The sequence below is a fragment of the Prionailurus viverrinus genome, chromosome D1, assembly GCF_022837055.1.
Source record: "Prionailurus viverrinus isolate Anna chromosome D1, UM_Priviv_1.0, whole genome shotgun sequence".
NCBI lineage: Eukaryota > Metazoa > Chordata > Mammalia > Carnivora > Felidae > Prionailurus > Prionailurus viverrinus.
This window is the reverse complement of record NC_062570.1, coordinates 76,157,563-76,183,691: the sequence shown is the minus strand read 5'-3', so window position 1 is coordinate 76,183,691 and position 26,129 is coordinate 76,157,563. Positions and strand designations below refer to the sequence as shown.

Here is a 26,129-nt window from a genome sequence, read left to right as displayed (position 1 = left end):
CAAAGAGCCCAACAAGGGGCTCGAACTTGTGAACTGTGAGATCATGACCTGAGCCGAAGCTTAACTGACTGAGCCACTCAGACACCCCCATTGATCACAATATTTTAAAATTTTACTGATCAATTATGGTAGTGATTTCTATTTGAAGAAGCTGAAGATACCACTACAATGAGTTGTTTTAAATTCTTCTTCTTCTTTTTTTAAACATAAGCTCTATGCCCAGCATGGGGCTTGAACTTATGACCCCAAGATCAAGAGTCCTATGCTTTACCGACTGAGCTGGCCAGGTACATACACCAAGTTGTTTGCACCCCAACTTGTTTTAAATTCCTAACAGTCTTTTTGGCCATACTGGCCATATTCTGCTACAATCAGATGCAACAATGTAAATTAAGAGATGTTTTACACAAAATAAGCAATTTCTACAGAATTTCTACAGACTTAACAGGGAAGTATTCTCTATTTTTTTTTACAAACTTTTTTTTTACATTTATTTATTTTTGAGAGACAGAGAGAGACAGAGCACAAGTGGGAGAGGGGCAGAGAGAGAATGAGACACAGAATCTGAAGCAGGCTCCAGGCTCTGAGCTGTCAGCACACAGCCCAACGTGGGGCTCGCTCACAAACTGTGAGATCATGACCTGACTTGAAGTCGGTTGCTTAACCGACTGAGCTACCCAGGTGCGCCATAATATTCTCTATTTTTAATTTCCCCATTGCATGCATGCTCTAATTTAGGCTTAGTAGTTCTAAACTGTAGCAGAAATAAATTTCTCCAAGTTTGAGAGACAAGAATTAAGTTTAGCAGGACAGCATCATCCAATACAACTAAAAAATGCTTATAAAAGAATCCTAGATGTAGAATATTGCCATATCCCCTCCATTTCCAAAATTAAATATTCAACTCACTTAAATAATACAGGTACAATAAAAACAAACTGGCTTCTAGAATTCAGCCATTTAAGAATATAAGTTTTTAAAAATAATACTCATTATCAATGGTGAAGGTAAAAAGAATCAAAGTTTAAGATGATGTTGGGGACAGGTAAAAAGCAATTATTTCCAAATCAAGAATTGCATGCTATTTCCAATATAGTATAGTGAAACCTGCTCCATTCAAAGTAAAAAACAAAAACAAATTACTGAGGAAACATATTAAGCAAAATAGTCAGAGATACAGTATTTTCTGTGAAATGACTGCAATCTGCACTGCCTTAAATCTTTCAATATCAATGGCCTAAACTCCTATGTACTTATCTCAAAAAAATGAAATTATTTCAGTATTCTCCTATAAATATTTGCTGAGCATCACTAAGTGCAATCATGATCACAGTGATGGGGTACAGCAACAAACAAGACCAAGTTTCTGTCTTAATGGAGCTACAGACAATGAATAAATAAACACAAAATAAGGTTAGCCAGTAGTGTTATAAAGAAAAATCAAGCCCCGGAATAGAAGTTAGAGCAGAGAAGAGGGGATACATACTTTAAGCATTTAAAATAGGTCTGTGAATACACCTCTGATATATGTGGGCTGAGAACTGAATGAAATAAAGGAATATGCCATGTAGAGATCTGGAGGAGTTTCTTCTAAGCAATGGAGGATATTAACAGCAAAACACAAGATTCCAGGCAAAGCAAGAAGACCAATGTGGCTGAGCTGGGTGAGAAAAGGTTGCTCGATAGTGAGGTAAAGGTTAAGCAGAGGCCGGATCACACAGAACCTTTGGATTTTATTCTGAGTAATGGGAAGCTACTGTAAGAACAACAGAACTAGAATTAAAAATCTATCAAACTGTTCAACATTACTTTATTCTTCAGCTTGGTAATATAGGCCACATAGTTTAACACCAAAAACTGTATTTCTTATTTATCCTTCAAGAGAATTTTCGTGTAAAGATGATGTAACACATTTTTTCCGTCCCTTTTTTACATAAACAGAAGCATATTATGCCACTGCACTTGCTACACAGTGCTTTTTGTGTTTAGCAATGTAATGTAGGGATCTTTCCGTATCAGTTTACAGAACTTCTTTCTCTCGTATGGTTGTAAAGGATTCTGTATTATGGCTATACCATAATCTATTGATTTAGTTCTCTACTGATAGTTATTTAGGTATTTTTGAAATTTTACTATGACAATCATTACTGTAAATATAGCTTTATATCTAACCCCATTCACACGAGTAAATCTACAGAATACATTTCTAGAAGTGAAAATACTGTGTCAAAAGAGAATATGCATATTTATAATTGTGCCAGACATGACCAAACTACCTTCCATAGGGCAGTTCTGCTCATGAGGGCCCTAACCAGCAATGTTTAAGTGTTGATATCCTTACAGGTGAGACTAGCCTATGGACCATATAATCAAACTTCTGGCTTTTTGCCAATCTTGCAAGTACAAAATTATGATACACTAGCATAGTTATAACATGCATTTCCATTATCATGAGGTTTAGCATCATTCCTTATGTTGTAGAGCCATCTGTAGTTCTTTTTATGTAAAGTGTCTACTTATATTCTTTATTTTTCCAGTGAGCTGTCTTTTTCTTATGAAATTTTGAATCAAAATTTTCTTATCAAATAACAGTTCTTTGTAAGTGAAGAAGATGAGACCTCTATAATATAATCTGCAAGGTTTCTCTCAGCATATATTTTTGTGTTTCGATTCTGCTTATAGTGATTTTGGCTATGCAGAAATTCTTTACTTACAGTGAAACTCATTAATCATTTCTTTGATGGCTTCCTGCTGGATTTTGATTATAATTAGACTGACCTTCCCCATATTCTCTCCTATTTCATTCTATTTTATCCTCATACATTCTCTTCTAGTACATTTATGGTTTCATTAATATACTTTTTTTTTTAGTTTATTTAGTTTTGAGGATGGTATTAGAAGGATCTTTTTTTTTTGTACATGAATGTTCATTAACAACTTTATTTTTAAAACCCAAAAACTAAAACAAAATATTAAATTTTCATCAAGTGAATGGATTAAAAAATGACTATATATGTACACAAGGGCATACAATCTTTTTCTGTAAAGAGACAAATAAAACATATTTTCAGTGTTCTGGGCCATATAGTCTCTACTCAGTTCTGCTTTGTAGCATGAAAGTGACTATAAACAATAATATAAGCAGATAGGGATGGTCAGATTTGGCCAACAACAAGCTGAAGTTGGCCAACTGAATTGCCAAGGCTGGATGTATATACAATGAACTGCTACTCAGCAATAAAAAGAAACACACTATTGATGCATGTAATAACATGGATTAATCTTAATTATGCTGAATAAAAAAGAAAACATACTATATAATTTCATTTATAAAATCCTACACTTCGTAAACCAATCTATAGTGACATAAGGTTTATCAATGGTAATTGTAGCTTGGTTAAAAAAATTACTTAGATATGGTTCCTTCAGTTCTTTCAACATATTTATAATATTTGATTTAAAGTCTTGGTAAACCCAGGGGCACCTGGGTGGCTCAGTCGGTTGAGCGTCCGCCTTCGGGTCAGGTCATGATCTCGCAGCTCATGAGTTCAGGCCCCGCGTTGGGTTCTGTGCTGGCAGCTCAGAGCCTGGAGCCTGTTTCAGATTCGTCTCCCTCTCTCTCTGTCCCAACCCACTCGCATTCTATGTCTCTCTCAAAAATAAATAAACTTAAAAAAAACTAAAAAAAAAAAAATAAAGTCTTTGGTAAGCCCAATATCTGGGACAGTTTTTATAAAAATATAATTTGTTGTCAAATTGGCTGACATACAACACCCAGTGCTCATCCTAACAATTGCCCTCATCAATGCCCATCACCCACTTTCCCCTCTCCCCCACCCCCCATCATCCCTGTTTGTTCTCTGTATTTAAAAGTCTCTTATGGTTTGCCTCCTTCCCTCTATGTAGTTTTTCCCCCCTTCCCCTCCGCCATGGTCTTGTTAAGTTTCTCAAGATCCACATATGAGTATAAACACATGGTATCTGTCTTTCTCTGACTTATTTCTTTTAGCATAACACCCTCCAATTCCACCCACATTGCTGCAAATGGCATGACCTTCTTCTTTCTCATTGCCAAGTAGTATTCCATTGTATATATAAACCACATCTTTACCCATTCGTCAGTTGATGGAGGCTCTTCCACAATTTAGGCTCTTTCCACAATTTGGCTATTGTTGAAAGTGCTGCTATACACATTGAAGTACAAGTGCCCCTATGCATCAGTACTCCTGTATCCCCTGGGTAAATTCCTAGCAGTGCTATTGCTGGGTCATACGGTAGATCTATTTTTAATTTTTTGAGGAATCTCCACACTGTTTTCCAGAGCGGTTGCACTAGTTTGCATTCCCACCAACAGCGCAAGAGGATTCCCATTTCTCCACATCCTAGAAGTGAGGATTTGGGGGAGGTAATTAGGTCATCAGGGCAAAGCCCTCGTGAAAGGAAGTAGTACCCTCATAAAAGGGGCCCAGAAGATTCCTCTCTGGAGGAGGAAGGCATGTCTATGTCTATGGTGAACTACAACACAAACCTTCACCACAATCAGTTAGTGCCATGATTCTGGATTTCCCAGACTTTTAACTGTGAAAAATCAATTTAAAAATTTTTAATTATAAGTCACTAAGTTCATGGTATTTTTGTTGTAGCAACCCAAATGCACAGGGATCTTGAACATTAAGTAAAATTTCTGTACATACTTTGGTCTACTTTTGGATTTTTATTTTGCTCCATTAATTTATATAATCATGTGCCAGTAACTATTGTAATTACAGAAGCTTTACAGAATGTTTTAGTATCTAAAAAGGTTGGTCCACTCTCTAGTCCATGCTTGCTGCAAAATTTTTTTCACAATGTTTCTGGAAAATTTTGTATATTTATTTTTTCATAAGAACAAGAGAATCAACTTATCTAGGCTTTTTAAAAAGTCTTAGTATTTTTATGGGGATTGAACTAAAGTTATAAGTTGATAAAGGGAAAATGGATAATTTTGAGTTTTCCTATTTAAAAAGATGGTAAAATTTTCACTTTGTTTAAATCACTATCATATTCTTCAGGTTTAAAAAAAAAATTCTTTTTCATGTAAGTCCTACACATTATTTAAGTTTGTTCCTATGCGTTTTATCTTCTATATTGTTTACTACTGTAAGTGGAGTCCTTCAATCCATTATGTCTTGAAAATATAATTTACAGAACTGACTCCAGAAGAGAGAAAATCTATTAAACAGCCTGATTTCTATTGAAGAAATAAAGTTGTTGAAAGGCTACCACTGTGTCTCCTATCCTGTGCCCCTCCAAGAAGGACAAGGCCCAGATGCTTTCATAGGGACAATTTGTTTCCTGTACATGTGGCCTGAGAGAGTCAACATATTTTAAGGTAAGTACTTTTACATACAAAAAAAGTTAAGAATTTTAAGACAGAAACTATGTATCATTGCAAACAAAAAGAAAACATTTTATGTTACCAATAAAATGTGTTAACCATATCAGCAAGAAAATATTGTAATAGATAGTATGTATGCTTAGAGTATGGTTGTGGTACATTATTTTGAAATATTATATGGCTAAAATAAAAATGGAAAAATATATACAACACAATCGTAAGTGATAAGTTTCCAGAAACTTTCACTGAAATAAGATATCTGCAAAATTAAAAAATTAAAACTAAATGGTCAGTGTGGAATTTATATATTTGATACTATAATATTTGGCAAAGGTGACTGGGAATATCAGCACTCGCATACTGTTTATGGAAAGACAAGCTGGCAGCACTAACTCCATCCAAGGTATAAATTACCTTTTTTTAAAAAGTAATTTATTTATTTATTTTGAGAGAGAGACCACACAAGTGGGGGAGGGGCAGAGAGAGAGAAGAAGAGAGAAAATCCCAAGCAGGCCCCACTGCACACTGAGCCTGACACAGGGCTCAACCTCAGGACTGTGAGATCATGACCTGAGCCAAAATCAAGAGTCAGATGCTTAATTGACTGAACCACCCATGCACTCAATAAATTACTTTTTTGACCCAGGACGTCCACTGTTAGGATTTTATCTTATTACTGGACTCTCACATGTATTTAAAACATTTTAAATATTTTATATTTTTATATGCATTGTTTCTAATATTAAAAATTAAAACTTACAGACATTCTTACATTGGACAAATGAGCCATTAAAAGAATGATAAGGAATCATCTCTAAGAAAAGTTGCTGAGTAAGAAAGCTAATAGAGAAGAATATATGTCATATACTTCAATTAGAGTATGTGTTCTTTTGTAACATGTACATATATACATACACACACATATATATAATTTATATACATATGCATATATATAAAAGTCTTATTCAGTCCTCATCTTGCACATGAAGAAAGTGAGAGAGCTTTAGAGAGAGAAGGTAATAGGTCCCAGATAAGATAGCTGGTAATTTGTAAAGCTGGCATGCAAACAAAGGTCAATCTGCTTCTAAAGCATATATTTAAAATATACTTTTAATTATACATTAATGATATGTTACATCTAGCTCAAAATTAGGTAATTAGGTAAGAAACTAAAACTTAACAGAATCAAAGGAAGGTAGAAATGATAAACCAGCATTATTTTATAAAATAATGAAGTAATTTGAGTCACTTCTTCTAAAAAAAAAAAAAAAAAAAAGGAAGGAAGAAAGAAAGAAAAAAGAAAAAAAGTGTATCTATTTAACTGTGGATAATAACCAAAAGCATAGAGAAGGCACCTAACTGTGAATTTCTTCAATGTACTGCAAATAGAAATTAATTATGAGTGGGTGATAACACAGTTAAATGCCACCCAAAGTTAAATTAAATCTGAGAAACCATATGGCCTCCACAGGAGCTTTGTGAATCGAAACCATATTCAGAAAGAAATGAAGGAGGGGCAGTGCCTGGGTGGCTCAGTCGGTTGAGCTTCCAACTCTTGATTTTGGCTCCGGTGGATCACAATTTCACGGTTGGCTGGATCGAGCCCCGCAGTCGGGCTCTGCACTGACAGTGCAAAGCCTGCTTGGGATTTTCTCTCCATCCCCCTCTCTCTGCTCCTTCCCTGCTCATGTGCACACACACACTTTCTCTCTCAAAATAAATAAACTTAAAAAAAAAAAGAAACCGAGGAAAGGAAGCAGGAAGCGAGGGATGGAGGAAGAAGAGAAGGAAAGGCAGAAGAAACAGTTTTAAATATTAGTACTTTTTTTAAAAATAAATCTCTACTATGCACTACATAATATAATATAGAAGCTAGTGTATGAAGTTTGACTACCTGATGAGGAATAAAAGCAAATAAAAACAATGATAATAAAACTCAGGAAAACAAGTCATTTCATAAATTTAAAAAAAAAAAATTTTTTTTTCAACGTTTTTTATTTATTTTTGGGACAGAGAGAGACAGAGCATGAATGGGGGAGGGGCAGAGAGAGAGGGAGACACAGAATCGGAAACGGGCTCCAGGCTCTGAGCCATCAGCCCAGAGCCCGACGCGGGGCTCGAACTCACGGACCGCGAGATCGTGACCTGGCTGAAGTCGGACGCTTAACCGACTGCGCCACCCAGGCGCCCCAATAAATTTTTAAAGAGAATTGAATAATTTTCTATCATGGCACACAGAAATCATATAACCTATATATAAAAGATATGTGAATTAAAGCATAAATAATGCATCTCACCCTAATTACTCATTCTAACATAATGGTGTTTTAAGTGTAGTGGCACAGGGTTAAAGGCACTCAACAAGAAGTAAGTTGTTTTTGTTTTAGTTGCCTGTGTTAGGGCAAGTCAATTAACCTACTAACCTCAAATACCTACATGTGCAAAAGAAGATAAATATTTGCCCTGCCCAGTTACAAGTTATTGTATACTAATAATGAGACAACGTGTTTGAAAGCAATCTATAAATTATCAAGTGCTATTTAAATATATGGTAGTATATTTTCTAATTCTGTAGCCATAGCATAATACAGTATCCCACATCATCTAAAAATATGAAAGCTCTAGATTATTTAATATTAATAATTACAGAAGATTAAACCCTGAAAGTGTTTTAGGGAATTAAAAATTGATAGGTATAATATTTTACATTATAATACATGTTTGAGAAGCCGTAAGTGCCAAGCAAAACTAATAACACATAGATAACTTACATGAAAGCATTTTAGACAAAGTGCTAAGGAAAAGTGCTCCCAACTTATTTATTAGCTGTTTCCTGACTTTGGCAGAGTTAATGTCTTCAGTAAGAAAAGTAAAACACAAAATAACTGAAACATTATTATTTTCCACAGGCATGTATTTTGTCTGAAAATGTATAAAATATACACAAAACATTTCTTTTTTTTTTTTTTTTTAAGATTTTTCATTTATTTTTATGGAGACAGCATGAGACAGCAGGGGAGGAGCAGCCAGAATAGAGAATACCAAGCAGAGTCTGCACTGTCAGCACAGAGCCCGACGCAGGGCTCAGGGCTTGAAATCACAAACCATGAGATCATGACCTGAGCCAAGATCAACTGTCAGATGCTTAACTGACTGAGCCACCCAGACACCCCCTATACCTAACATTTCTATAATACTGTTGCAAATAAAAAACTAGAAGCAGAAAGTAACTATGTATATAAATTGATAAATCTAGTAAGATGTATTCTATATACACAGAAATATTCAGAATTATTTAATTTCTCAATGATTAATCTTCTGATTACAAATATTTGTGCTTTCTCGGGGTGCCTGGGTGGCTCAGTCGATTAAGTGTCCAACTTTGGCTCAGGTCGTGATCTTGCGGTGAGTTTGAGTCCCGTGTCAGGCTCTGTGCTGACAGCTCATAACCTGGAGCTGTCTTCAGATTCAGTGTCTCCCTCTCTCTCTGCCCCTCCCCCACTCATGCTTGCGCGCTCTCTCTCAAAAATAAACATTAAAAAAAAATTTAAAAAAAAATTTGTGCCTTTTCAGTATATTCTTACATATTATAGGACAAAAGTCTATTCAGAAGCATACTGAAAAAGAAACTTCAACTTAATTTTACTTAATGAATTCATATTGTATTCATATCAAAAAGTATTAAGAAAAGATGGCTCAAAGACCATGATTTTACAATTAAAAAAAATCATAAAAGTTTTGAACCAGAGGGGTTAAAATGATTTCATTTTACAGATGAGGCCTAAAGAGATCCACTGCTTGTCTAAAATTATTATATATCTGGTTCCTGAGAAGCCAGGCAGGATTAATAATGCCCAGACCAGTACATGCTTAATTTCTCCACAACATATTAATGAAAAAATAAAATAAAAATCTGGACATAATCTAACTATAAATATAAAGTGAAAATTTTAATGGTAATATATTTGTTTCGCTGGAAACAAAGTGGGTTTTTAGACATGTAAGATAAATAGTTCCAGCACCTGGGTATAAATATAAGAGCTAACTATAAAAAAATTCTTAGTCTCTGCTGTAATAACATATAAAAAGCATACAAAAAAGCTAAATACAAAGAACTGATAAAAACTAAGATTTTAAAAATGAAATCACCTATTTATCTATAGAGGGGATCAGCAAATACAAAGAAACACATACCATCATAAACCTCTCATGTTAGGTAATGCTTTGTTGGCCAAGAGAGCAGAGTACCATATAAATTTCAGCTGTTGGGGCACCTGGGTAGCTCAGTCGGTTAAGCTTCCAACTTCTGCTCAGGTCATGATCTCGCAGTTTGTGGGTTTGAGCCCCATGTCAGGGGCTGTGCTGACAGCTGTCTGTGCTGACAGCTCAGAGCCTGAAGCCTGCTTCAGATTCTGTGTTTCCCTCTCTCTCTTCCCCTCCCCAGCTCATGCTCTATCTCCAAAATAAACATTAAAATTAAAAAACAAAAAAACAAATTTCAGTTAACTCAGCTAAGTCATAAGTGAAACACTGCTCTTGGGAAATAGATATGGAAAATGAAAAGCCTATCCATATTATATTCCAAAGAATATAAGAATCAAGGAAAGAAATTTTTCAAAATATAAAAACTGTTAGTCATTGCTGCAATATCATGTGAAGCTTATGAAAGAGCTTGGAGAAGTACCTTCTAAATAAAGTGAAGGTGAAGAAGGAATTATGAAAAGCTGATATGTTATCAATATACATGTTCTTGATGTGGAAAGAGTGGAGGAAATTCCCAAAGATATACATGTGGCAGAGATGATATCTAACTAAATTAGTGGACTAATCTCCAATAAGGAAAAACAGAAAACCTGAACTTTTAGGTCAACATGCCATCGTAGAAAGGGAGGGAAGGAGGAGGTGAAGTGAAGAAGAAAAAATGAACACAATTCACAGGGAGGAAAAATAAATGACACAAATTTCAAACAGACACACACACACTGTGTGAAATTTCATCTTTGACATAACCTGAAAGAGTATTAAGACTAATGGTAAGATATAACGTGTCTTATAAAGGAGTATATGAGATCTGAAAAGAAAGCACGTAAGTCCTACCTTACAATATTTGCCCCTACTTATTAATAATAACTTCCTAAAATTGTTATTTTTTAACTAATTAACACTAGAGTAATCATTAAAAGTACGCTTTGGTATGGGGCTTATCTGATACATTGGAAATTCATAGGCATCATAGTAAATCAAAAATATGGTTTCAGCAACAGAATCTGGATAAGCAAAGTTTAACTAAAACCACATCACTGTAATTAATGAATTTCAATTTAAAAAATCAGTTTACTGAATGATAGCACCGATGAGCATGCCTGCTATCAGTATCCTGCACCACAGAGCAGCATCGTAAGTCTTCCATGAAATAAAGCCAGAGTGCGCTGAATCAACTGCTATCACAACGATGACCCAAGAGGGGACTTCTACTACCCAAGATCCACATGAAATGTGGCTACAATTCTGTAACCTGTGCTACTCACCTTGTCTTTGAAGAGATGTGGATTTTGGTATATAAAATCTCGGTAACTTTCTGTTCGCACTTTGTCCTAGAGGGGAGAGAAAAACATTCTGTTTACAGGATAGACTAAAAATATAAAACGTTTTAGGAGGCTATTTGTTATTTTATCACAAATTGCTAATTTCCAAAGTTACTTTTTGCTTGGAAAGCCAAGCTTAATTTTTTTGTCCTAAAAGAAAACAATAAAAAAACAGAAATACCAACAACACCCAAAGAACATGTTTCAGAAAATCACTAAAAGTCAAACAGGATCGAAGTTCTTAAAAGATGTATACATTTTTTGTCTTGACATGCATTGTCATTATAAGACTTCAACTAATAATTAAAGCTAATAGAAGATGAACATGATGTCTTGCTCCTTTCAATAGAGGCTGACTCCTTGTAGTAGAGGGACACTGCTATGTTAAATGTTAAAATGCTGTATCAAAACATGGGAGAAAAATATCCAAAACAGATAAATGTAAAACTTAGTTACATACAAAAAATGAATTTACACTGAGTATGGTTATTCTAAGAAAGTCTACCGATCAGCACCTATCTGATTTATAATCCTGTTTTGTTTATAGAAATGTCTGTTGTAGGAAATGATGCTTAAAAGCCTGTAATCCTGAAGATAAATCATTGGAGCCCTGCAGCCCACATTTATGAGCCTTCTCCACTCTGAAGTCTCACATGACCTGTACCTAAGACAGGCATCGAATGTGAACATTTAGTTTCGCTCATGAAAAGAGCAGATTCCCTCTTAAATTACTTCACTTGAGACCTACAAAGACAGCGAATTAAGCAGGAAGGGGCTCTGCTGCCAAGAAAATAAAATGAGCACAATAAAAAGAGGTCAGCAATTCCAGTTTGGGGTTTCACACCAGGTAAAAAGAAATGTTACACCAAGTGCTACAATATCAAAATTTCGGCAATACATATACTTCAAAAAACATTTTTAAGCTAATACCGGGAAATTTTTTATTAAAAAAATAAAAAGAAGTTCTCAGATTAAAAGCCATGTAGTTTTTACTTAATTACAGGATATAAAAATGGGGAGGTGCACAATTAAAATTCTGTGTTTTCTGTTGGAATTCTAATTGCTTCACAAACAAAAATTTTAAATCAGGCTTATTAAACCTTTCCCTGAAGTTATTTTAAGAATTACTGAGAGAATCTAATGTTTAAATAAACTCACACATGTTAAATAATGAAAAGTCTCTTTAAAAAAAATATACCACTCCATACATTTTTGGGTCATTTTTATACTCTCCATACACTACAAGCGGTGATTTTCTACTGCGTGAACATCAGCCCATCAGCTCTCGCCAATCACACCGCCTCACTACTACTCCAACTTCATCACTCGCACCCCAACTCCTGTCCTAAATCCGTGCACCACTGCTCCTGCAACTGCAGTCCTTCGTCTCCTCAATGCCGGGCTCATCCTACAGATTCATGTGCTTTCGTTCACATGCTCACCCTGCTGCAATAAAATTCAAAGTATACCAAACACGGTGCCTTGGACATAGCAGAGCTTCAATTTAATAACTGAAAAAAAAATCCAGTGAACATGAAAATGCAAGAAATAAAAGACTAGCACTCCTAACCACTTCTAAGAATGTATTCTCAGAAAAGACTAACACTTCAATACAGAATAAGGCAATAAATAGAAATTTTAAAAATTACCGTTTTCACCAACCTATTAAAACTAAGAAACACACAAGAAAAATAGAATTACTAAGAAGCAAAACAATCTTTTAAGACTAGTCAAGTCCCATGGAATTATTCCTACAAATATAAAAAAAAATGTTAAAAATGAGACTACAGAAGAGTTATATAGCATAAATTTCATGTACATATAAACAGCAGTGTGTTTCAAATGGATAGGCTGATGAAGGGGGAGGGACTGCACAAGTCAGCTGCAGACACCATGAGAAGAATGCGGTAAAGAAAAGTTATTTAATGGTACTATGATCTGTGATAAACGTTCACCAGGATGAACAGTATTTTTCTTGGAAAAAAAGAGAGTGATGCATCTCCGACTTACAACATTAGTCAACAATGACTTCAGAAAGATAAAGTGGCGAAGGATTTTGTAAGTTCATGTAATCCATCCCTCCACTGACTGTATCTCTGGAATTCAAAACCATTATCTTCATCTGAACTCCAGAAAGTAAGATCACAAAGTACCTTTCTTTATAATTATAATCACAGCATATGCCAAAACAGTGTCATTGAACTATCTGAGGCTAAGCAACCAAAAATCGAAATACTATTCCTATAAAAGCAAGGCCAGCTCTGAGCATTAAGATAAGTTGTATACGTGTTTCTCCATTCTAAGTTCTTTAAAAAGATCAAGTGAGATCTAGTAGCACAACATTAAACAGATTATGTGTGCTAAAAAATGTTTTGATAAGAAACAAAATATTACTCGATACACAGAACATTTCCTACTCATCCACAGCACATAGCTTAGCAAAATATAAAAAAATCCTCTAGTTACGGACATACAGCTACAAATGTCCACAACAGACATTTGGAAGTAAGTACTCAAACTGGACTTCCCTGATGACTGTACCTAGGACACTTTTATGTACTACCTACTTGAAGTCTCAGTAATCTTATCTGTCAGAAATTCCAACACAATTTCCATACCGAAGCCATTAAAGGTTCATGGCATTTAAATTGATGGGGTGATTTAAAATGACAAACATGGGCTTAAGTGAATTCCTTAAAAAGAAAAATTCTAGATGCAGTAAAATTAATTTTAACAAAGGAAACAGAGCAAATCAATTTTTTTTAAACAAACTCACTCTGGACTTAAAATAACTTATCGTTTATAAGATAACTGTTATTTGTAATGCTATGCCATAACTCAAGTGACAACAAGAAGTACAACTGTGACATGTCATTGGTAAAGAAATAACATGACACTACTTTAAAAGACCCCAAGTAGTTACAATTACTATTAATCAGCAGACCTCCACTCTGTGATCTTGCAAATCTGACTCAATAAATACATACATGTTATTAAATATCCCTGGTTATTTTAAATGCATAGCTGTCAGGGGAACATGGTCTTAGGGCTTCCATAAAATAAAACAATCTTGTGTGGAAGGATTTACGAATGAATTTTTTGCTGGCTGGTTTTAAGAAAAGGTAGTGGCCTCCAAAAATGCACAGAGATGAACATCTAACATTTTCAATAAATTTTTTACATTCCAATGTTTGTTTTACTATAAATACTTTTAGTTTCAATGCATTAAAAAATTACACCTTACTGTTTTACAATCTATAATACATGATACAATGCATAATTGCCAGGTACAGCTAGAAATCTACTTATATTTTACATGGGTTTTATCATTATAAAAATTAAAACCAACCAAATTTAAAAACCTGATTTGATCAATTTAGGAAATTGATTTCAAATGTAAAAAAGTTATGCCGTGACAACTGTGAGAATTATTTCTTAACTTAGTACCAAAGAATTATTTGCTCAAACTGAGGTCAATATTACCATATAACATACTAAAATTAATCATTCCCTTTGTACATTAAAAGGCAAATATATAACTTATTTGTTCCTATTTAACAGTTGCTCCTGAGAAGACAAAAATCAGCAGTTGTTTTTTTCCGATGTTCTATTTCAAGCAAAAGATTTCCTAATAAAGATTAATAATGATCTTCAATAGAATTTACAGTGACTGTGATGCTCCTGTAGCCTTTTGAACCCAAGATGTACTATTAAGCACCAAAGAGATTTAACAAGCAGTTCAAACAAAACAAAACAAAACAAAAAATGACCAGTTCTCCTATAGCATATGTATTAAGAACTTGTTTTATTCTATTTTTCCTTTAGTATGGACTTGGTACTTTTGTGCTCTTCTCTAACCTTTAGCATTTCTTCATGTATCCCATAATGCCCGTATGAGCTGAAATAAACACCATCCTCATCTTCCTGGAGGTCTGCAATGGCAGTAGTAGATGACGAGCAGGTTCTGACATCTGCGTTCATCACAAAATCCTGAGCAAATTGTCTGTAATCAATTTGAAATAGACCCTTGAGACAGGTTTATTGGACCGTGAAAAAAGGAAAGGCTAGAGGTTGAGGGAGAGGAATGGGGAGGGAGTGGGGCGTGCAGTGTGATGAGCCTTCTAACTCCATTCTATCTTAAGCAACTGAAAGCTCCCCCTGCTGGATCTCAAGCAATGGCATATGCAAACCCAGTTGTAAATATTCCTTCTGCAAACCACAAAAACACTGCCAACTGCAGATTAGAGCTGTTTGTATCTTTCGACTGAACAAAAGCACATTGTCTTTATTCAACTTTATTATTTCTGTTGTTCTAAAATCTTATTGTAGCAGCTGAATCAATGTGGTTTATTTCAACACTATTAATATTCTTTAAAACCATATTATGTATGTCATGGAAAGGTAGTAAGGGCAGAAAGTTGACCCAAATGGAGAATTATTTACATACACCACCACCATGCACTCCAGCTCTAAAACTCAGTTCTCTCTCTGATCACAATACATTAAGAATCTATAATGCAGTGCCTGGGTGGCCCAGTCAGTTGAGCATCTGACTCTTGATTTCAGCTCAGGTCATAATCTCACGGTTCCTGAGTTTGAGCCCCCACATCGAGCTCTGCACTGCTAGCACGAAGCCTGCTTGAAATTCTCTGTCTCCCTCTCTCTCTGCCCCGTCCCGCCCCCCCCCCCCCCACTCACAAGTATGCATGGGCTCTCTCACTCTCTCAAAAATAAACATAAAAAAAAAAGAATCTATATGTATATAATGGGGGAGAGTTGTCGTTGGTTACTGGATTACCCAGCATATAATCTGAAAAACAGGGAAAGAGAACCACAATCACCTATACTATCTTCCCTATTGAACATTCTAGCAAACCATCAAATGGGTACTGAGGGAATGGCAACCAACTTACATATCCAATAGCTAACATTATACTTGGTAGGAATGCAGAATCTCAGGCCCTGTTTCAGATCTCTGACTCAGAACCTACAGTTTAACGAATTCCCAGGTGATTCATATGCACATTAAATTCTGTGTAGTGCCAGTGGAAAGCTAATTTACCCACTGAAGAAAATCATCCTATGTATCTGGTTTCTTTCTTTCTTTTTTTTTTTAAATTATTTTTAATATTTACTTATTTTTGAGAAAGAGAGAGAGAGACAGAGCATGAGCAGGGGACGATGGGCAGAGAGACAGAGGGAGACACAGAATCCGAAGCAGACTCCAGGTTCTGAGCTGTCAGCACAGAGCCCGATGCGGGGCTTGACTCAAGAACCATGAGATCATGACCTGAGCCACCCAGGCTCCCGGTGGTTTTCTAATTAAATACTACCTAATTATACTTTGATTCTTTAAAAACAAAAATTTCAACGCTGTATTTTCCCCAAACCTAAAAAATATTAATCACTTCCCTTTAAAAGCCTAGGAGAGAAAAAGTAAAATGGAGAAATCTATTAGATATAGAGTAATTCAAAGAACAAAAGCTCTCAAGAGGGTAACACTCCCAGAAAAATTACCATCAGTACAAAAGTAATTATAAAGAAGTATGTGAGAACAGGTAAAACCACAGAATTTTATGTTAATCAACTATATCTATAACATATTAAAATGTTGCATATCATTAAAATAAATTTAAAGTTAGATACCTACATTGTGCTTTCCAATATACAAAATGTTTTACCATATTCCACTTTATTATATAAGTCGTATTACTTTCGGAATCTAAATAACGAATTTTCTGTTAAGACTGATAAATTACTTCATTCTTTGCAGATCCTCACGTGCTCTAGCTAATGCAGCTTCAGCAGACAGTGCTCTGGCTTCCATATGTTTCAATTTTTCAACAACAGATGTATTTTCACTGAGTCCATTGGGGTATGAGAATGGGAGTGACACCGGTTCATAAAGATCTTCTACATCTAAGGAACGAATGGACATTATTATTAAGCTATCTTCTAACAATGAAGCAAATACAAACATGTTAACTCAGAATAAATATATTCTGAGGGCCTGTTATGCAGCCAGCTGAGAAAAACTTGTAAAAGTACTTTTAATTAAATAAATATTTAATACTGAAGCTGTTTCCATTTAAATTTAAAGAGCATGCTATTAAAGTTTTTCATTAGGTAGCTAAGTTAACCACATATAAAAGTGTTAATTATACTGAACCAAACCCAGAAAGAAACAAAAAGGCATTAATTATACCGAACCAAACCCAAGAAGAAACAAAAAAGTGGAAGGAAACAGCTCTAATATGTACTTATCACCATATTTCTTTCAAGTACACATATTACATTTCATTTCTCCTCAAAACAAACCTAGGATATAAATATTTCTATTTTAGGGCATGGGAAAATAAATTTCAGAGAAATTAAGTGACTAGCCCAAAGTCATTTGAACGTTTCATAAAAAAACTAAGATTCCCACCATGCCTGCCCTCCTAGCTCACGTTCTTGCCACTACACATGGTTCCTTCTCAGATTCTGGGTCTTTATCTATAGAATAACAGGTATTACATTTACATATTCACTAAGGACAGTATGCACATAAAGAATTCTATATACTCAGGTAAGTTTTTCATCCTGCGTAAGGGGTAGTGCAATCTATACACTGAGGTCTTATTGCTGATATTGAATATCCTGATTCCTAACATTATTAAAAATTCTTGGTTTAAATTTAATTTCACTATGTATAATTATTAACTTCCACTGTAGAACTAATAACTCTGCAAAAAGAGGTTAACACATGGAGCTAGTGAGTGTTATAAAATCCCATGTCTATTTACCAGTCCAATTAACTTTCAGATCAACATAAAGCAATAAAAGCAATGAAGATACATCTTCTCTTCAGTATAGCACTGGGAGAAATATGGCTTTTTTTCTTATCGCCAGCTGTTAGCAGTGACACTTCTTTAGAGTTGGGACAAAATAACCAAGCTTAACAAATATACGAGAGGGGTGCCCGGGTGGCTCAGCCGGTTAAGCATCCGACTCTTGACTTCAGCTCAGATCATGATCTCACAGTCGTAAGAAAGAGCCCTGTGTTGGGCTCCATGCTAAGCGTGGAGCCTGCTTGGGATTCTCTCTCTCTCTCAAAAAATAAAGATTAAAAAAAAAAAGGGAAACAAGTACATTAGAATATTATAACTTAGACACTAGAGCCTAAGTTCAACTTCTTATAAAAACAGTACAGCAGTATACCACTAAACTCTAATCCATCTGGCAGAATACTGAGTCATTTGTTTTAAAAAACTATAGATTCGTTCACTATTTAATTCACCCAAAATTAACGAGAGCAACAAAGTATGTCCAAACTATTTAAGGACAGCACCATATTTTCTACTTCGTACTACAACTTTCACTGTGTATCTCATTTTCAAACTTCTTCAAGGGGCGCCTGGGTGGCTCAGACGGTTAAGTGCCTGACTTCAGCTCAGGTCATGATCTCACGGTTCATGGGTTCAAGCTCCTCATCGGGCTCTGTGCTGACAGCTCAGAGCCTGGAGCCTGCTTTGGATTCTGTGTGTGTGTGTCTCTCTCTCTGCCCCCTTCCCCACTGTGTTCTGTCTTTCTGTCTCTCTCAAAAATAAACATTAAAAAAAAAAAACAAACTTCTACACAGTTTGCCAGCCAAGCTGTTAGTTTAAGTTACAGATTAGAACTGATTAAAGGAATTGATTTCTTTGTTTTAGCAAGTTTCTGTTTTGCCTTTTGCTGCAATGAAAGGCAAAGTAAAAACTTTCAACACTGATAATACATAGACAACCATATACTAAAGCTTAAATGTTGAAAAGGAGGAAGGATTCAGTAAACATTAAGATCCATAACTACAATTTATCAAAACAGTCTAATTCAAAGTCATAAACCATATTCAGGAAGATAAATTTCCACATCTACATTCTGTCTTAGGAGGTTCAAATCACCTACATTCTGTCTTAGGAGGTTCATTTTGGCAGCTGAGAACTACCACAAAGGATGGTCAATTTGTCAAGACGACATAACAATTATAAATGAGTATAAACCTCACAAAAGCAAAAACTGATAGAATTAAAAGGAAAAAACAGACAATTCTTCAATCACAGAAATGTAAATACACCTCTATCAACAACTGATGAATTAGATTAGAAAAATCCAAAAACACATAGAAGTCAGAACTAAAATAATCAGCACCTTGAACGAATTATTTTTAGAATCCTGCACCCAAGAACTGTATCAGACACTTTTCGTAGAGTACCGATCACTAATTTTGTAGTTTGTCCGTCAACCTGGCTTTGTCTGATGTTTTTTCATTAGTGGAATAAAGTTACACATGCTTGGCAAGAACAGCAGAAAAATGATGTTGTGTTCTGAGTGCATTTTACCAAGGGATTTCTCGGTGTCAGTATGACTCATTAATGATGATGTTAACCTTGATCACTTGGCTGTGGTAGTGTCTGCTGGAAAAGCTAACATCTCCTTTGTACTTAAATTTCTTGAGGGAGATACTCTGAACCTGTTTCACCTTAAATTTCTGCCCACTAATCTTAGCATCCATTGGTGGATACTTTCTGCAAATTATTACTGTGGTGTTTGCCTAACAGTGATTTTCTATTTCTCTCTTCTCTTCCACATTAATGAAAATTTTACTCTTAAGATCAAGCTGTTCCTTCTCCATTTATTTGATTGACTATGTCATTATGGATTCATGGATATTTATTCTATCCTGTGGATTAAAACCCAATAGTATCACTTTCTGTGTTGCTCAAATTACTCCAGCTTTGACCATTAGGATTCCTTCAGGTTGGCTCTGGTATTCTTTTGTTAAGTCCCCTCCTCTCCCACCTTTTCTTTTTTTTTTTTTTTTAATTTTTTTTTAACGTTTTATTTATTTTTGAGACAGAGAGAGACAGAGCATGAACAGGGGAGGGTCAGCGAGAGGGAGACACAGAATCTGAAACAGGATCCAGGCTCTGAGCTGTCAGCACAGAGCCCGACGCGGGGCTCGAACTCACGGACCGCGAGATCATGACCTGCGCTGAAGTCGGCCGCTTAACCGACTGAGCCACCCAGGCGCCCTGCCACCACCTTTTCTTTTTAAGTACGTCCTTAATTTGTGGCACAAGCTTTCCCAGACTCATCCTGTATCATCCTGCCCCATCCAAGGAATCACTCACTTCTCTAAAGAGCCTTGGTTCCTTTTACTGGATAATGGTGTTAAAATCTGGGCAGTAAGTGTGCTCATTGCTACTGGGGTTTTTCTAGGCTCTTTCAACAGAGCTAGGAAATACATGTGTCTATACTAACCCGCACATGCACACACATCTATATTTTTGTATTTAACTGAATATATATTAAAAAGTGTGGAATTTATACTGATACTTCTGATTCCAATCTATCACCATAGGACTCATTTTATCCTTCCCTATTTCCTTATTTGAAACCTCCTTCTCTAACAGTGACAACCTAGCTCTTATTATCCATAATATATTTACTTACTTGTCCATGCTGTTACATACAGAAAGTAGTGCCAGAATTGCTAATCCATATTCTGCGGGAAACACCTTTACTTAGATTACAGCATTTATGTAGTTCTTTTTACCTATAGCCTCAGCACAATATCCAGTCAAGATTTCAGTTACTCACACAGTTCTTTTCTTCCCTACCCACTTCAGCTATTACATTATTCCTCTGTAATATAGTTAAGTTCATTTGTTAGAGTTTGTATTCCATTTTGCACCCCCAGTATCCTCACACACACATCCAGGATGCTTTGTTGTTGTTGTTGTTGTTTTACACGAAGGCTAGGAGAAATATTCCCACAGTTCTAAGAGTTGGAGCTATACAAAAAGGTACCCTCAGAGAAGTGTCACTCCCTCATTATCCCTGTAACCTCAACCCCATTATGCCTTTCTTCCCATCCCTGTCCCACTAAGTCCCGTAAGTAACTACTCTCTGTAGTTTCTAGTTTATCCGTCCTGTATTTCTTTCAACAAACGAACAGACACATGTACTTTCTCAAATCCCTTTCTTTCTTACATGAGCAGAGTATTATACCATAGATACTCCTTTGAGCTCTGCCTTTTCTCGTTTCATGGTATGTCTTGGATATCACTCTATCAGTTCAGAGATCTCCATGGTTTTTAATAGATGTATACTACTCCATAGTGTGGACACACCATAGCCCACTCTATCACTCTCCTATGTACGGGGATTTAAGTTGTTGCCAATATTTGGAAATTATCATGCTGTATTGAATAATCTTATGTATATGTCTTTTCAGGCTGTTGGAGGTATACCTTCAAGACAGATTATTATCAGAGAAACTGCTGTATTAAAAAGTAAGTACATATGCAGTTTGGTGAGGTGTTGCCAAATGCGCATTCTACTGGCAATGTATGACTGCCTATATCTCCACAACGCTGACAACAGAAATGTTGTCACACTTTAAAAATATTTACCAGTCTGATAGGTGAGAAATGGTATCTCACTGTTGGGCAATTTTTGAACCTTTCTGGGTGAACTGTCTAATCATGTAATTTTCCCCATTGTTCTATCAAGAGATCTTTGTCTCTCAGTGGTTAAGAGTTCTTTATATAAAAGAATATTAACCCTTTGTAAAGTATGTTTCAAATATTACACAGTACTTAAAAAAATTACTCATTTTATTTACTCGTATTTCATTAGTTTTTCCCTAATGTCCCCTTTCTGTCCAAGATCCTACCCAGGATACTTCAGTATATTCAATTGTCAGGTCTCCTTAAGCCTGTCTTCAGCAATGACAGTTTCTCAGACATTCCTTGTTTTTGATGACCTTGACAGTTTTGAGGAGTACTGGTCAGGTAGTTTGGACAATGACACTTACTTTGTGTGTCTGATGGTTTTTCATGGTTAGACTGAGGTGATCAGTTTTGGGGAGAAAGACCAGAGGGAAAGTACCATTCTCATGACATCATATAAAGAGCTCACACTATCAACATGGTTTATCGCTGATGTGATTATCTGGCTATGGTAGTGTTTGCCAGATTTATCCCTTGTAAAGTTACTGTTCCTCCCTTATACTTTCATTGCTTATTTTCTTAGTCATCTTTATTAATTTAGCTTCTTTACATCCTCAAAGCCTAATACTTAACAGATGCTCAATAAATATTTACTGAAAGGCAGCAGAAGTGCAATAGTCAGTCATCAAGCTTGGAGCCAGAAGAATCACGACCTTCTCTTCCATCCCGCTCCACCAATGGCTAGGAGCACAGACAGAGAACACAGGCAGTGCACTCAAGGGCATGCCTGGTTCAAATTCTCCTTTTTTAACTAGGTCTCTTTAAGTGTTCCAGATCACAGTCATGACTTCATCCAAACTCCTGGAGGCCTTAGTTATTTACTAATAACAATAAATTCTCCTTTATTAAGCACTTGCCCTCTGACGGGTCTGTGCTAATACACATTATCTTTGCAACAATTTTATAAGGTAGGGCTCATTATCACCTTTTTTACAAGTTAAGGCTGAAAGAAATTAACTTTATATACCATTGGAGAGTTAGATTCAATACTGATCTTTACCCACAGTGACCAGCATACAACACTCAATATTTGTTGATCTGAATAATCTCTTCCTCTTCTGAACTGTACCACCTTTTCTACTTCTCATGAAACTTACCATATTTGACCTTATACTATAATACATGACAGACATTTAAAACAAAGCACTCTTATTAAGATTGCAGACTCCCTATGGGAAGGATTCCCTTATTCATGTTTCTACTACATTTAACATACTACTTTCATCCTGTGAGTGCTCAGTGAATGACTTTGAATTTAGGAAGTCATGAAGAACACTTAGTGGGCACTTGTCATTTATTAAGGAGATCACTTTGGTCACTCTGGGGAGAAATGAGATTAAAGAGAATTTGTAAAAACAGGAAAGAATCAACCTGGGACTCAACAAATTTTAGAACTAGAAAGAATATCAGAAATCTGGTCTGGGTTCTTCATTTTATACATGAAGACTTAAAAACAGAAAGCTCTGTCCAGGGTCACATAGTTCCTGACTCCTACATTAAGGTCCTTAATACTACACTGTACCACCACACAACCAAATGATGGTATTACTCAAGGAAATGAGTAGTTTTCCACAGTTCTCACTATTCAGAGAAGTGCTCAAATACACACTGTTAAATTACTATATGTGAAGGTACATGTCTGTTTAGATTGGTCTTACTGGTCTGAAAAGAGCAAGCCCTCTACCTCACCTTACTGACACAAGAAACATAGAAGCAAATATAAACAAGGGGAAAAAACACAAATCATTAACCCTGGTAAGTTAGAACATTCAAGTATCTGTAAGAAGCCAACAGAATTTTCATAAGATCCCTGTTCAATAAGGAATGGTCAATGAACAGAGCAAGTAACTAAGTAAGAAAGCTACAGTCAGGAGATGAGAGTGGCCCTGCCCCAAGGAAGGCTGTAGAGTTAGTGCATGTAGGCAAGCCCAAGGAAATGAGTGGAATCTGTTCTGCATCAAAATAAAATCTCAGTAAACTGGATGTCTTAAGAAAAGTCAATTATCAGACTTAAATATGTCAGAAGCAGCAAATATTATTGTCTGCTTTAAAATTATTTTGAATCAGTAGATTTTAAAATTATGGTTAATTTAAAATAAATTAAAAGTTTAATTAATTTTAGCAAACTAAATTAAAATTTTCGTCAATTTTAGTAGACTAAAAAGTAGTCTACAATTAAAAATTATTCTCTCAAGTCTCCCCATGTTTCAGAACACCTTGTATACAATGTTTAAACAAGCTCCTATTTCTAAATTTCTCTCTGGTAATGATCAGTGTGACTAGCAGTTCTTAAAGTTAACTTTCCTATTGAGACCAACCACCTGGTGAAGTCTTCAGAGAATTAAGGAGGTAATATATTTTCCTAGAACACTTTTAACCACCATTTTGCCATTACAAATGACCCTACATTAAAGTAGATACTGTAAGTTCATCTTACCAAATTGAAGTAATAGGTCATCTTCTAATACTGGCTTCAAATACTCTTCTTTCTCCCAAGGCACTGGGTTGTATATGGAATTCATATACTCAACTGTAGGATTCTGGATATAAAATTAATTGCATGTTTTTTCATTGTATATAATCACAAACCACCCCTAGCAAAAACTAGGAAAATTAAGTAAAAAAAAAAGGAACCATGTCTACCTTATGCAAAACCTCTATTTACGGAGTCTATGTTCACCTCACTTCATTAACTTGATTAGATGACTGCTTACATTAATATGCAATATGGTTTCAATGTTGGATTCAATATTGTTTGGATTTGGAGGAAGTGGCAACATAAACATTCATTTGAATAGAAGAGAAAAAAGGACAAAGTATTTCAAAAATAGAAAAGACAACCACAGTACTTGGAATCACACTAGAAATTATTTCTGATCTTAGAGAAATATTGTGTATCAGTATTTCCCATTATTTGACACTCAATTACTTTTTCACATAACAACAATTCACCTCCTAGACACAGTTAAAAATGAAATGTTACTAAGCATGGTGTGTATTCATTTACTTGGTGCTGCATGTTGGACAAGTTCCTAACGTCCACGATTCCCCCAATGTGATGACTGCTAAGTCTAAAACAGTTTCTCATTTAGCAGTTCTTTGTATTTTTCTAAAACCAGGGCATCATTAGTCACTGTGGTGTTTCTTTTGTTTCCAAACAAAATTATAAATTAAGCTACCAACTTACCTTAAGTCTAATAAAATTTATTAATTTAATGTAGCCATAAAATTCCAGTCCTAAAAGGGAAAAAAAAGATAATTTATCTATTTTCATATAAGAGGAGTTTGTCTAATTGACCTGTTCTATAGAGGTTAAATAATAAATATTTCTGTTCTCTAAACTACAACTTACAATATTTTGAATTTCTTAAGAACTAGAAATAGTAACTTTAATACTTCTGAATATCTGAAGAAACAGCCATATGGATGACAATTTTTAATGTTTTTCTTGCATTTCTAAAAAGTAGGAAATTAATTTTTAGAATTCAAATCCTCATTTGTAAAAACAACACAAATCAGGAAAATTTGGTTGTAGATTTTAACAACTATTTGACAGTTGATATTACAGCCAAAAGTTTTAAATCCCCTATTTTTAGGGTGCCTACCAAATTATAATTTTGTCAGACATGGAGTATACAAAGTGAAATAGCTTTTATATTAAGTTAAATGATGTAAGTTAAAAAACAATAAGGCTTGTTCTCTGGTTCTCTTCTTTCTGGAAATGAAGCAGGATTTAAAGCAAGGAAAAGCAATAGAATGTCCAACCAACTAGGCATTATTTGTCATGAATAATGTTGTTATGAGAAATATAACAGCGTTGAAAATGTTTTAGATGCATAATAGCATACAAAAACCTCTATTAAATGAAGAAAATTACAAAATTATTTTTAAAAACGTAACTATTTTTGAGAGAGAGAGAGCACGCACAAGCAGGGGAGGGGCAGATAAAGAGATACGGAGACACAGAATCTGGAGCAGGCTCCAGGGTCTGAGCTGCCAGCGCAGAGCCCAATGTGGGGCTTGAGCTCACAAACCTGAGCTGAAGTCAGATGCTTAACCAAAGGAGCCACCTAGGCATACCTCAAAATTATATTTAAAGTATGATTCCAATTCAGTTTTAAAATGCACATAAAGGGATGCACTGACAGCGCAGAGCCTGCTTGGGATTCTCTCCCTCTCTCTCTGCTCCTCCCCCACTCGTGCACACTCTCTCTCAAATAAATAAACATTAAAAAATGCACATAAAAAAACGAATGAGAATAAGTCATTCATGTCTTACAAAAGCAGTTGCAGCTGAATTTATGATTCATAAACGTATCACATGTTTAATGTCTTTTCTAGTTGATAGTAAATGCAGGGACTAAAAAAACAATTCTGTATTTAATTTTAGTGGAATAGTGTAGCACTTCTGCATCCATTTAAAGAAGTAGAAGACTTTAATTATAAAGGAAGCATGTGTAAATGCAAGTTTCAAAAGAATCATCATCTAAGTATTTTGCTTACCACCTTAACTTCATCATTCCTTTTTCTATACTCTTACCAAACTCAACTTTGTATGCCCTGAAGTTCATGTTATGCTCTGACCTGGTGAGCTTTTTCCATAACGACCACCACCCTTTCCAAAGCCCACTT

The 26,129-nt window shown here is 35.3% G+C and overlaps 1 protein-coding gene across 1 annotated transcript in view; it reads right to left on the bottom strand.

The window, feature by feature from the left end:
* Positions 1–26,129, bottom strand: part of PRMT3 (protein arginine methyltransferase 3) — a 136,844-nt gene that overhangs the window by 107,849 nt on the left and 2,866 nt on the right. Inside the window, exons 4-8 of the mRNA XM_047877646.1 lie at positions 24,685–24,734; positions 23,935–24,037; positions 16,722–16,881; positions 14,821–14,965; positions 10,906–10,971 (exon numbers count right to left, since the gene is read on the bottom strand). Of these exons, the coding sequence (XP_047733602.1) occupies positions 10,906–10,971; positions 14,821–14,965; positions 16,722–16,881; positions 23,935–24,037; positions 24,685–24,734 (524 nt within the window). The remainder of the gene's footprint in view (positions 1–10,905; positions 10,972–14,820; positions 14,966–16,721; positions 16,882–23,934; positions 24,038–24,684; positions 24,735–26,129) is intronic.